The 14682-nt window shown below is 35.8% G+C and overlaps 2 protein-coding genes across 2 annotated transcripts; both read left to right on the forward strand.

Annotated features, from left to right (window-relative positions):
* Positions 1 to 2961: 2961 nt before the first annotated feature.
* LOC101888643 (uncharacterized) lies at positions 2962 to 7862 on the forward strand. Its single transcript, XM_005180880.4, has 3 exons — positions 2962 to 3150; positions 3283 to 3555; positions 6938 to 7862. The coding sequence occupies exons 1-3, from the start codon at positions 3014 to 3016 to the stop codon at positions 7632 to 7634; spliced, it is 1107 nt and encodes a 368-aa protein (XP_005180937.1). The 5' UTR covers positions 2962 to 3013; the 3' UTR covers positions 7635 to 7862.
* A 5153-nt stretch (positions 7863 to 13015) lies between these two features.
* Positions 13016 to 14482, forward strand: LOC101888820 (uncharacterized). The gene is made up of 3 exons (XM_005180881.4): positions 13016 to 13246; positions 13329 to 13601; positions 13661 to 14482. Exons 1-3 carry the CDS (start codon positions 13110 to 13112, stop codon positions 14358 to 14360), a joined length of 1110 nt encoding a protein of 369 aa, XP_005180938.1. The 5' UTR covers positions 13016 to 13109; the 3' UTR covers positions 14361 to 14482.
* Positions 14483 to 14682: the final 200 nt, after the last annotated feature.

Genomic DNA, 14682 nt, shown 5'->3' on the forward strand with positions numbered 1-14682 from the left:
AGGGACGAAGAGTCAGGAGAGGCCGAATTGTCAACTATCAAAATGAGTTTATGAGTCAGTCGTCGTTGAGCATTGACCGAGAGCGGACGCATCTAAGGAGCGTAGAGCATATTACATTTTAAACTTTGTATTTATTCCCAGAATTACTTTTATTTTTAAATAAAAACCATCTTGACACGTCTTAGAATTTTACGCTGATCAGGAATATATATACTTTGTTGGGACTAAAATGATTATTTCGATGAGTTACAAACGGAATGACGAACTTAATATACCCTCCACAACTTTTTTGGTGGAGGGTATAAAAAGGGTTGACCTGTGTCTAAATATGAATTTAGGAAGGAGGAGTAGTTAGGAATATGTTAACATTTTATTAGTTTATTAGTATTTTTGATTATTAAAAAAATGTAAATCTCCAATTGGAACTCATCTAAAGGAATACATAGAACAAGTTTTTTAACGGCCTAAGCCATCGACAGTTTTTTCGTAAAATAACAGAGAATTAGGTTAACTCAGTTCAATTTCAGTTCATAATTTATACTTGCTCACCCTACGCTCCTTGGTTCTTTTACGAAGAAGCCAACCGATAATCTAAGCCAGTCAAAAAATCGTTGTATGTATTCTCACCCTTAAGCTCTCTCACAGCACGAATGACATCTATTGAAGCACTTTGTTTTCGAAGATAACAGATGAGACAACTTTTAATTGTATACCTTTATTAGTCTATGGTATAACTAAAATAGCAGGAAAGTGAATAAATTGTTTTCGCAGTCAAATGACTTTACTAGTCCTGAGTGGCCACCACGGTTGATCATTGGAACACTAACCAATGATCAACTATGATGGCCTCTGCCGGGAGAGATTAAAACCATCACATTTTAATCTATATCTTTATTAGTCAACGGTTATACTCATGATAGAAGAATCCAGGTAGTCGCATCGAAACAGCCGCTGGGAGAATGAACTGTCAAACCAATTTTGAAACTTACAATTTTGAATGTAAAATGATAAAAATTCTTTAAAATAGTTTGAAAAATGAATATCATAACAATCTCTGATTAACGTTGTATAAGAAAACTTGTAAAAAGCAACTTTTAGGTTGACTTAGTTTTTAATTGGGCCTTGGCTCCTTTGTTCATTTCCGAAGAATCCAGCCGATGACTTAAGCCAGCCAGATAAGCGCTTTATGTATTCCCACCTTTAGTCTTATTTGAAAATCGACAACCCTTGGTTAAGATTTACACAATTTTAACGCAAGACGAAGAATAAAAATTCTTGTTCTATAAAAAGAAATGCCAAATGAAAAATTTTATAAAATACATTGTTTTTCATTTCATAGAATAGGATTCCAGTCCCTGGTCATTATGTCGGCAAACGCATGTATAATGTATGTATTTGTATATATTTATATACCCTACACCACACTGTCAGTGTATTATGTCTCTGTACATATGTTTGTAACATGGAGAAGGAAGCGAGATAGACCCATAGTTACATTTGAGGATCTTCATAGAATCACTTTCCGTCCATGTCTTCTTGTGAACAAAATGCAGGTCTCATTTATTATCCGAATGAGATGAAATTTTGCAAACAATATTTATTTGGCCCAAGGACGAACCCTATTGAAATTTGTAATAATTGGATCAGATTTAGATATAGCTACCATATATCTTCTACCGATTTCGAGTTAATTGTTCCCCAAATATCCAATATCACTCCAAATTTTGGCAGTTCCGACTGAATTCAGTTGCCAGTTCCTTCAAATTTGTTGAAAATCGGTTCATATATAGCTATAGCTCCCATATATGTGTTTCATACGCTTTGGTGTTAAAGTCCCTCACATGCGTAATATGCACTCGACAACAAGAATATTCGATAACTGGCATCAGATACTGCTCGTAAATTCCAAATTTTATTGAGATCGGATGAGATTGTATATAGCTTCAATACAGATCTTCATTCGATTTTACGGTTATTGCTCACCATATATGTAATATCAGCCCAAATTGAAGAGATTTTTTCGGTATGGTACTCCACATAAATTCCCAATATAAACTTTTTTGTTACGGGAGCTCTACTAGATACACATAGTGGTGTAGGGTATCATATAGTCGGCTTAGCAGACTTTTGATCTTTCCTTACTGGTTATAACATATCGAAGCAGGCAAATTAAAATTAAGAAAAATATTGCATTTTAACACTGAAAATTTCGAAGGATGCAAGTTTTCACTTTTAAGTTTCGAAAATCAAATGTTGCCTATATGAGTTTATGAAAATGTGTATGTATATCATATGTTTGCACGAGATAATCTTACACAATTTGCCATGGTATGTATCTTCTAAAAAATTATTTATAAAAATTCTCGGGCTCAACTCTTTAATAAAGAAAAGTAATGTCAAACGGAACATTTTGTAAAGAAAATATTTTTTCGTTTCATACTTTTATAGAAAAAGAATCGAGCTGCCGATTTCAATAATTTAAAAAAAAAATAACTTTTAAACTTCACTATGTAGATTTTAAATTCCTTTATAGTACATGGATTTCTTGTTTTATTTAAAAATTGTTTTGCATGATTTATTTATTTTCATGTAAATTTAAACACTTCAAAACACCGACATCTACTTGTTTTTGATTTCGATTTTTAAATAGTAAAATTAACTTTGTAAGTCGGGTAGATAGATTACGAGTCGTGTTTTCACTTATGGTCATGGATCACTGGAATGACCCAAGAGTGAAATTTAGAAAACAGCATTATTTGTTCTACGAATCGAAAGATGTTATCAGCACATTGATCAATTTATTGCAAAACATGAATCGTCTCTTTTAGTACATACATACGTACAGGTACATATCAAAAGGAACTGTAACGAATTCATTCCCCATGGACAGACATGTGTTAATTGTTAATCTAAATAATGCCGAAACTTAACTAAAAATGTTATAAAAAGCTGCAATTCCATTATGGATTGACAGTCATCATCAACGTTTGGAAAAGAAACGATCGGTAGAACTATGGCTCCTCCCTACGTTTGTGTAACCGATTTTGAAGAAGAAGCTCATCAGATTTTAGACAAAAAAATTGTCGACTATTATCGAAGTGGTGCCGGTGAAGAGGTCTCATTAAATTTAAATCGTCAAGCTTTTCGGAGGTAGGGTATTGCAAGGCTCCTAGGATTTAATTATCAATTTAATAAAAAAACTGTGTGCTTAAAATTGTTAAAAAACGAATTTAACATATTAAAAAGTGAAAATAATTTCTGTGAGCGATTTCAATTCAACAGGTTGCGAATTCGTCCACGCTGCTTGAGAGATGTTTCTCGTTTGGATACCACCTGCGAGGTTTTGGGTTACAAATTAAAATGGCCAGTTGGCATTGCACCGTCTGCTATGCAAAAAATGGCTCACAATGATGGCGAGGTGGGGAATGCAACGGCTGCCGGTGAAATGGGGTCCATATTTATTTTAAGCACATTGTCCACAATACCCATTGAAGAGGTTGCCCTAAAGACCCCAGACACATGCAAATGGTTTCAACTTTATGTCTACAAAGATCGGTAAGTCGTTTACAATGCTTGGGAAAAGAAAGAAAATGTTGTTCGTTGGAAATGGAATCAGTTGAGAACGGCTGGACCGATTTGCATTATTTTTTTTTTGTACAAACGTTCGTCATACCCCGAGTTAGGTTTTTAAAGAAAAAAATATTGATCATGCCTACTTTTACGCCCACTACTTCGATTTATCAAAAATCCTTATATTTGCAAAATAATGAAGATATCGGTTTTAAAATTATTACTCGACATACCGTAGACTTTCCCTCCAATTCTAAGGCTGGAAATACATAAAGAGCATATTTGGCTGACTTAAGTCATCGGCTGGCTTCATCGGAAATGAACAAAGGAGCATAGGCCCAAAGTCGAACTAGGTCAACCTAAAACTTCTTTGTTCATCTACGAAGAAGCCAGCCGATGACTTAAGCCTGCCAAATATGCTCTTTATGTATTTCTGTTCTTTTATGATATGGAATATTGTGTGGAATTGTTTCAGAATTCCTTGTGGAATTGAAAATTCTTATTGTTATATTTATATATATATATATATATATATATATATATATATATATATATATATATATATATATTTTATTATATTTTCTATACATGCTGTTATATGGTTGCCATACCAAAATTTTCAATTTTGATTAGATATGGAAATAATCCGTCCAATGAGAACTCAAAATGCAAATTTCATTGGGACTTTTATCAGTGAAATACCGAATATGAAGAGGCACTGTAATATGCGGACAATACAAAATAGTGGAGTGAATTGAAAATATAGTAAGAAAAGGATTCATATTCTTCCAAACCCTTAAAAGTAACCATAAATTACAGGTAACGTTATACGGGCACTATGCGCTATCTTCAGTAATTACACTGTCAATCTTGGGGTTAAGAAAATTTTGGGTTTGTAAATAAAAATCCCAAAAGAGAGGTACCCTGATCTAACTTTTTTAGAGTCCATTGCCCTATACTCCGCAAAAGTTACGATAATGTTTTAAATTTTATACTGGGGTTACATGAGGAATCATTTGTACAAAATATGTAACAGGTAAAAGACCTCTTCGCGGAAATTTTTCAATGTCAATGTTTCGGAGTAGGGCTCATATAAAAGTACCTCCTGATTTTATCTATTTCGAGGGTTTTGATTATATTTTCGAATCGATTTGACTTAAAATCTGTGTTTATGCTACTTTGGAGGTAGAGAACCATCTTACATGGGTCTATTATAAACAGTTAATGTATACTTTTTAATATATATGCTATATTATTTAGGGTTTTAACTCTAAAACTAAAACCTCTTACTGAAAAATAGGATCGGGGTTTTTAAAAGACGATTTTTTTCTATTTAATCGAGTCATTATTTATATTTATACTAAAAATGGTGCCACTTATGTGAGCCAGATGTGTGAATTATTATGCTTTAAAAACTATGCATTAAAGGCTAAAACTTCGGGCCGGCAACGCGGACTGGGCCAGCTAGTGATATATGAATTTTAATATAAACAAGTTAAAAAGCAGTAGGTTCGGCCGGCCGAACTTTGAATACCCTCCACCATTAGGAACGAATTTGGAAATTTTCAAAAAATAAAATCCGCTTAAAATTCTGTTAAAATCTTAACAAGTAAAAAAGCTGTAAGTTCGGCCGGGCCGAACTTTTAATACCCTCCACGATTTGGTACAAATTTGGCAATTTCCCCCGTTATATGGGGGCTATACCAAGACGTGGACCTGCACAGACAATATTCTGGCATGGGCTGAAGTATCCATTACGAACTTCAAATGCGAAATTTGAAACAATCCCGGTAAATAATGTCGCTAAAATCATCAAAATACCGAATATCGGGGGGTACGGTATATGGGGGCTATACGAAGACGTGGACCTACATGGCCCATTTTCCGTTTTCTGCTGCAGTATCTATTACGAACTTCAAATACCAAATTTGGAACGGTTCCGTTAAATAATGTCGCTAAAATCATCAAAATACCGAATATCGGGGGGTACCGTTATATGGGGGCTATACGAAGACGTGGACCTGCACAGATAATTTTCTGTCTTAGGCTGTAGTATCCATTACGAACTTCAAATGCCAAATTCAAAACAATTCCGGTGAATAATGTTGCTAAAATCATAAAAAATACCGAATATCGAGAGGTACCGTTATATGGGGGCTATATGAAAACTTGGACCTACATGACCCATTTACGAACTTAACCTGCCTACTAGCAAAATATACATGTGTGCAAAATTTTAGCCTTCTATCTCAATTTGTTCGAAAGATAGCGTGATTACAACAGACAGACAGACGGACAGACAGACAGACAGACACACAGACAGACGGACATGGCTAAATCGTCTTAGAATTTTACGCTGATCAAGAATATATATACTTTGTTGGGTCTGACGTGAGTATTTCGAGGAGTTACAAACGGAATGACAAAATTAATATACCCTCCATAGTATGGTGGAGGGTATAAAAATAGCGAATATAGCCGTTATATTGGGACATGGACCTACATATGCACTGTTTGTTATAAGCCATTACCATATTATAAACGGGTATAATGTAGCATCTTCAAAATACTGTTATATCGGAGCTATACGAAGATCTGGACCTGCATAGACAATTTTCTGTTACAGGCTGTAGCATCCTTTACGAACTCTAAATACGTAATTTGAAACTACTCCGGTGAATAATGTCGCTAAAATCATCAAAATACCGAATATAGGGAGGTACCGTTACATGGTGCTATATGAAAACGTGGACCTACATGACGAACTTAACCTGCCTACTGGCAAAATAAACATGTATGCAAAATGTTAGCCTTCTATCTCAATTCGTTCGAAGGATAGCGTGATTACAGACAGACAGACGGACATAGCTAAATCGACTTAGAATTTTACGCTGATCAAGAATATATGTACTTTGTTGGGTCTGACATGAGTATTTCGAGGATTTACGAACGGAATGACAAAGTTAATATACCCTCCATAGAATGATGGAGGGTATAAAAATTATCTGATTTTGCAAATGAGATTACCACTTTAAAGGTTTAAGTAATCTCATTTAAGTAAGTGTGGCATAACATAAAATAATGCCAGAGCCGCACTCGAATCCTGCGTCGTTTTTCCTTATATTCCTTATAATTTGACATTGATATCTAATACGATGCCAATCTGTTTATGTACCCATACTTTAAATCTGCCATGATAATAATCATCCAAAAAAAACCAATTTCAAGTCAGGTTATTAACCCATTATTTTAACAAGGGCAAATGTAAGCCAATTTGTAATGAGCATTTAAGCTGGGAAGTTATTAGTTTTCATATATTTTAAAAAATAATTGTTTTTTACGGTTTTTCATTTATTTCTTTTGACAGCTCCCTTACCGAATCCCTCGTACGGCGTGTTGAGAAGGCAAATTTCAAAGCCCTCGTACTTACCATCGATTCTCCTGTTTTCGGTCAAAGATGGACAGATGCCAGAAACAAATTCAGTTTGCCAACCCATTTGGAGTTGGCCAATTTTCAATCATCAGCTTCGGATATGAGAACCACAAGTGAAGATGGCATGTCGGCGGTACATGAATATGTTTCGAATCAATTCGATGCTACACTCACCTGGAAAGATGTTGAATGGCTAGTGAAACTGACACATTTGCCAGTCGTGGCAAAGGGTGTGCTAACCGCCGAAGATGCAGTTTTAGCTCGTGAATTTGGTTGTGCTGGTGTCATTGTGTCAAATCACGGTGCTCGACATTTGGATTCTATACCAGCCAGTATTGAGGCACTTCCAGAAGTAGTGAAAGCGGTGGGCAACGACATAACTGTTATGTTTGATGGCGGTATTCGCCAAGGAAACGACATCTTCAAAGCCTTGGCGTTGGGAGCTAAAATGGTATTTGTGGGCAGAGCGGCGTTGTGGGGTTTGGCTTGCGGTGGTACAGCAGGCGTTAAGGAAATGATGCGTGTACTGAAACGTGATCTAGAAATAACAATGGCATTGGCAGGATGTCAGACCTTGAATGATATCCAGAGGAGGAATGTTGTTCACGAGTGTGAATATGCCAAACTGTAAAGGTGCAAATACATAGAAGGCTTTACTGCCTGGTCGCAAAAGAACTAAGGAGATTTATGTTGACTTAGTTCAAGTTCGGCTCAATATGTATACTTATTCACCCTACACTCCTTTGTTCTTTTACGAAAAACCAGCCCATGGCTTAAGCATGCAAAACACTTATTCTATGTGTTCTCACCTTAATTCATTTTTAATAACCAAAAATATACATTTAATTTTAAAAATTGATTCATCCAAATATTTTCGACATTTTATACCGACTACCAGGGAATTTAGGTGCAACCCTATGGTTGATTATCATTAAATTACGTTTCTCTGCATGTTCAAATCAAGAGAGAGAGAGAGAGGTCACATTTATTTTCAGTATATTGTTTATATATTATATTTCTATATCTCCTTTTTTATATTTACGCATAAAAAATAGTTAAATAAAAACCAAACAGTCAGTACACAAATATTGCTTTTTATACCCTGTTATGCTTTTTATACCCTACACCACAAGGTGGTCAGGTCTGGCAAAAGGAAACGAGATAGACCCATTGTTCCTTTTGATGATCTGCATAGAATCACATTCTGAGTCGATTTATGCATGTCCGTCCGTCCGTCCGTCCGTCTTTCTGTCCATGTGTTTTTGTAAACAAAGTACAGTTCACATTTACTGCCATATCCAGATGAAATTTTGCACAAATTATTTGTTTGGCCCAAGGACGAACACTATTGAAATGGGAGATAATCGGTCAAAATTTAGATATAGCTCCCATATATATATTCGTCCGATTTGTCTTTCATTGTGCACCGAACGTGTAATATCAGCCCGAATAGTATGGAATTTTGCACATACAACCAAATTAGGCCTGAAAATAAGTATGCCAAATTTGATCGAAATCGGTTCAGATGTAGCTATAGCTCCCATATATATTGTTCATCCGATTTGTTATTTTTGTCCTCCGCAGCCGTAATATGCACTCTTTAACAACAATCTTTGGGGAAATATATCAAATACAGTTAAATTTAATCGAGATCGGTTCAGATTTGGATATACCTCAAATATATAACTTCGTCCGATTTACATTTTATTGTGCACCAAACGTCTAATATTTGTCCAAATGGGATGGAATTTGCACTTACGATCGAATTGAGTCTAGAAGCTAGTATGTCAAATTTGGTGAAGATCGGTTCAGATATAGCTATAGCTCCCATATATACTTTTCATCCGATTTGTTATATTTGTTACCCACAGCCGTAATATGCACTCCGTAACAACGATATTCAGGGAAATATATCAAATACAGCTCAGAAATATCTTTGCCAATTTTTATCGAGATCGCTTCCGATTTGGATATAGCTCCCATATATATGTTTATCCGATTTCAAATTAATTGTGCACCAAATGGGCAATATAAGTTCGAACTTTAAACTTTAAATTATAATTATAATCATAGCGTGTATGATTGAATTCTCCCATAAAAACTTTTAATGTTTATGCGGAGCTCTTCTAAATTAACAAAGTGGTGTAGGGTATCATAAAGTCGCCCCCGTCCGACTTTAAGACTTTCTTTACTGGTTTTACATTTCAATGACTGCAGGTTACGTTAGGATTAAAGAACGTACAAATATCTTTAAACAACTGCAACGACAACAAACGATGCGTTAAAGGTGAGAGTACATAAAACGCTTTTTGGACCGGCTTAAGTCATTCGTAATATTACGTTTACGGATTTGTTAAACTGCAGGATTTAACTTTCCAATTCCATTGCATATACGTCAAAAAGGGGGTTAATTTAACAGTTGGATTGGATGATTTTACGTGACGAGATCGTAAGCTCAATAGAAGAGCAATCAAAGAATTACATAAAACTAAAATTCTTTTTGAAAACCTTCTAAATCTTAAAGCCCCACTTATAAACATATTAATCGTTTTACATAACGAAGTAGAATATCCCAGACAAAAAAACATGGGAACTGATGAGGATTGGGGGCTCTTTCCGAAACCTAGGTATTTCCTGCCTTACCCTCTGGTAAACATTACCATCGTTATCCAACAAACTTTGCTTTTATAAAAACAACAATAATGGGATTAAGCCTGACCATTTTGCAACAACCAAAAAGGGAAAATAAAATAATGAAACCCCGATAATGTGAAAAACAAAACTATAAAGAACGTTTTGAAGAACGGTCCTATAAATTTCATTTATTATTCAATAAAGCAAAGGTATTAGACCCGAACATATTAAGATCACATCAGTTTGGGAGAATTTGAAGTCGATCTGGCCATATCTGTTAACCATTTCGTCCATAGCTTCTCGAAGAGATCCACACCTAGATCAAGTTCGAAAATGAACCATATCGGTCGATTGCTTTCGCTATCACCCATACAAAAGTTATTTTAAGTATAGAACGAGACCTGTTGTCTGATCATTTTGAAAATTTTACCTCAGCTTGTATTCAGGGTCCAGATTACAACGATGTGGACAAAACAATCCCAGATAAAGTTCAAAGATGAACTCTACCGATCTCAAAGGAAATAACCGATTTGGTCCAAAACTTGCATTTCGTAATATTTCTTCCAAACCTACATCACGTCCGAATATGGACCATATCAGTCCACTACTTCTGATAGCTTACTTTATATTGCACTTGTTGTTCGAATTACGAGGGTACAACTTGATAACTCTTTATTGCCCCTAACGAAATGGTTGGTGCGCATGATTTGGCCCAAACGTTGATATTCGTTACATTTCTTGCAAACATCGATCATGTTAAAAATATTTCACAAAAGTGCAGTTTAAGAGAAAAATACAGGTAGATGCATCAACGCTTGGGAACAATGATACGCCAAAGTTTTAAAATGTTTTGGCAAAAATAAGAACATTTATATATATTTTCTTCTACGACGTAAATCGGAGGTTGTTATAGCATGAATTTTTCAAAAATTTTTACAAATTCCAATAATTTTTCATTTAACATTCTCAATTTCAAAATCGGTGTGACAGTTCATTGTCCCAGCAGCTTTGTCGATGCTCGGAAACTACAAGAAATTGTTTCAGAGTTGTTTCAGAGTTCTACCCAAAACCTATGAAAACTTGCAGGCAAAATGAAGATATCACACACAATTAAGGTTTGTGCACACAAACCGATTGGCATCAAATCATAAGGAGAAACGACGGCAGGGTTCAAGTGTGGCTCTGACATTCCTTTTTGACATGTCACAAAATATGCAATGCGAAGACTTCAAGCAGCATATGTACCCACACCTTTATAGTGTTGCTTTTTTACTGTTTTTCTAGGCAAATTTGAGGGCGAAAACCATCAAAATACCGAATATCGGGAGGTACCGTTATATGGGAGCTATATCAAATCATGGACCTATACATACAATGTTTCGCCAACGGTGCTAGAACCCATTATGGCTACAAATACCAATTCTCTGAAAAATTCGTGAAAAAATGTGGCAAAAATCATCAAATTACGAATGTCTGGAGGTTATATGGGGCTATACCAAAACGTTATATGGGGGCTATACCAAAACGTGGACCTATACTTACAATGACTCGCCACACGAACTGGGACCCATTATGATCTACAACTACCAATTTTCAGAGTAATTCATGAAAAAATGTGTCAAATATTGGGAGGTACCGTTATAAAACGTGGACCTATACATACAATGTTCTGGGAGATACCTTTATATGGGGGCTATACCAAAACGTGGACCTATACATGCAATGTTTTGCCACACGCACAAGGACCCGTTATGACCTACAAATATCAATTTTCAGACAAATCCGTGAAAAAATGTGGCATAAATCATCAAAATACCGAATATCGGGAGGTACCGTTATATGGGGACTATACCAGAACGTGGACCGATACATCTCAATACCAACCATCCTAGACACAATACAAATAGCTCTGCTAAATTTTGGCTCTCTACGTCAAATAATGTGGGCTGTATCGTGATTTCAACAGACAGACGGACAGACATACAGACGGACATCGTTAAATCGACTTAGAATTTTATGCTGATTATGAATATATATACTTTATGGGGTCTACGACGAATATTTAAGGATGTTACAAACGGAATGACAAAGTTAATATACCCTCCTTTCCAAGGTGGAGGGTATAAAAATAGGAGCATGGTTGGCAGCTTCTGATTGGCTGAAATGTTGGCTTTGAAGGATTGCCATACATTTTGACATTTCTACTAGTTTTCCGTTCTCGTACTTTGTGAGCAAAGCAGTTCTGGCAGAGCTAATGTTTACTAGTTTTACCATTAAACAAGTAAAATAGCTGAAAGTTCGGCCGGGCCGAACTTTGAAAAATGTAGCTAAAATCTTAAAAATGCCGACTATAGGGAGGTATCATTATATGGGGTCTATTTGAAGACGTGGACCTGCACAGACAATTTTTTGTTATAGACTGTAGTATCCATTACGAACTTCAAATACCAAACTTGAAACACTTCTGGAGAATAATGTCGCTAAAATCATCAAAATAGCGAATATCGGGAGGTGCCATTATATGGGGGTATTACGAAGACGTGGGCCTGCATAGACAATTTTCTGTCATAGGTTGTAGTATCCATTACGAACTTCAAATACCAAATTTAAAACACTTCCGCCAAATTAAAAATACCGAAAATAGGGAGGTACCATTATATGGGGGCTGTACCCCTACATGTCCCATTTTCAATACCAAAAGTCCTGCAGACATACTATACATTTGAGTACAATTATATCAACCTACTTCGTTTCGTTCGGAAGCTAGATTGATTTCCACAGACGGACGGGCATCGCTTAATATAGAATGCTGATCAAGAATATATATACTTCGTGGGGTCTAAATGTATCTTTCGAGTTGTTACAAACGGAATGACAAACTTAATATACCCTCCATACTGTGGTGGAGGGTATAAAAAGAACATATGTTGCATTGAAGGTATGCATCATTCGAATTTGGCCACTAAGGCCGTTCCGAACATATTATAGGTATAATATTAAGTATTTATCGAACAAATGCAGTATTTTAAATTTTGCGGCATTATTGAATTATGGAATTGTTTTGTGAACTTAAAAAACACAAATACAAACCAAAATTCAATTTATTTATATGTATAGTGATTCAGATATGCCACTTTGAATATTTGGTACGTTCCAAACAAATTACACATTTTAAATTTAACGGCATTTTTGAATTATGACATTGTTTTGTAGAAAAACAAGTCACCCTGTGTTTTAATAGTGGCAAATCTCCAAAACAATATTTTTAACACAAACAAAAATTTCCATTTATTTATTTATATGGTAAGTTATTGCAAGCGATAAGAAGCACAGTCTTTTTCTAATCTCTGCAATTATCTCTTCAAACCTTTAAATAAATGAATCTGGGAAACAAAGATGATCTGTCAGCCGCACAGTAAATGTTCAGTTTTCATTTTGGTGTCAGCAAGAATAGACATTTTAAGAAACAAGTATGGCTCCGCCTTTTGTCAGCGTAACAGATTTTGAAGAAGAGGCCCATAAGATCATAGATAAGAAGGCTCTAGATTACTATCGCAGTGGTGCCGGTGAGCAGTTTTCATTGAACCTGAATCGGGAAGCATTTCGTAGGTAAAATTCAACTATTTGCAAAAAAAAAAATAAATAAACAAAAATTTTAAAATGGAGGGATATTTTAAATTCTCCTTTATAGGCTAAGAATCCGACCCCGTTGCTTGAGAGATGTATCCAATGTGGATACCAACTGCACTGTCCTTGGTAATCAGCTAAAATGGCCTGTTGGCATTGCTCCCACAGCTATGCAGAAAATGGCTCACAGCGATGGAGAAGGTGGAAACGCTAAAGCCGCTGGTGAAATGGGAAGCGTTTTCATTTTGAGTACCCTTTCGACAATGTCAATAGAAGAGGTAGCACAGGTTGCTCCAGATACCTGTAAATGGTTTCAACTTTATATATACAAAGATCGGTAAGTCCTACTCCTTATCAAAAAATTTTAATCTATCCCAAGTTTTATTCACTTTTTAGCTCCCTAACTGAACAAATTCTACGTCGAGTCGAGAAGGCCAACTTCAAAGCTTTGGTTCTCACTATTGATGCCCCTATCTTTGGCCAACGCTGGGCTGACGTTAGAAACAATTTTAGCCTGCCTTCACACTTGCGTTTGGCAAATTTCGATACACGTTCATCCCAATCGGATGGTGTTCACAGCGAAGAGGGAACATCGGGTATCAATGAATATGTTGCCAGCCAATTCGATGCCACACTTACCTGGAAAGACGTTGAATGGCTAGTAAAGAGCACATATCTTCCCGTGATTGTCAAGGGTGTGCTAACAGCGGAAGATGCCGTTTTGGCACGGGAATTTGGTTGTGCTGGTATTATAGTTTCAAATCACGGGGCTCGACAACTTGACTATGTACCGGCCAGTATTGAGGCTCTACCCGAAGTTGTTAAAGCCGTAGGGGATGACATTGTTGTGATGTTGGACGGCGGTATACGTCATGGCAATGATGTTTTTAAAGCATTAGCATTGGGTGCTAAAATGGTATTCGTTGGACGTCCAGCAATATGGGGACTTGGCTGCGGCGGATCTGCCGGTGTAAGAGAAATGTTGAAAGTGCTCAAGAAAGACTTTGAAATAACAATGTCCCTAACGGGATGCCAAAAACTCAAAGACATCCAAAGGAATATGGTAGTTCATGAATCCGAATATGCTAAATTGTAAATAAAATGCTTGGGTAATGAATAAAATGGCGATTTTATTTTAAAATATTTTAAATAATACGAACAACATGAATAAAATTTATCACGTAGTAAAATCCAATTATCTTCCGAATACAATAACAATATGAAAAGTCTTATCGCCTTGCTATTTTTAGTTTGCAACGTTTTATAGATCCGATCTCATAAAATGTCGCTCGTTTGTGACATTTCATATAGGGTTAATACTTAACTTTTAAAAGCTCAGGTATATTAAAGTTTTAGATTTAACTTTTGAATAGAAGCTGGATCTGAAGACTTTAAACGCGTTGATCTGTAGGACGTAA

The sequence above is a fragment of the Musca domestica genome, unplaced genomic scaffold, assembly GCF_030504385.1.
Source record: "Musca domestica strain aabys unplaced genomic scaffold, Musca_domestica.polishedcontigs.V.1.1 31, whole genome shotgun sequence".
Taxonomy (NCBI): Eukaryota; Metazoa; Arthropoda; class Insecta; order Diptera; family Muscidae; genus Musca; species Musca domestica.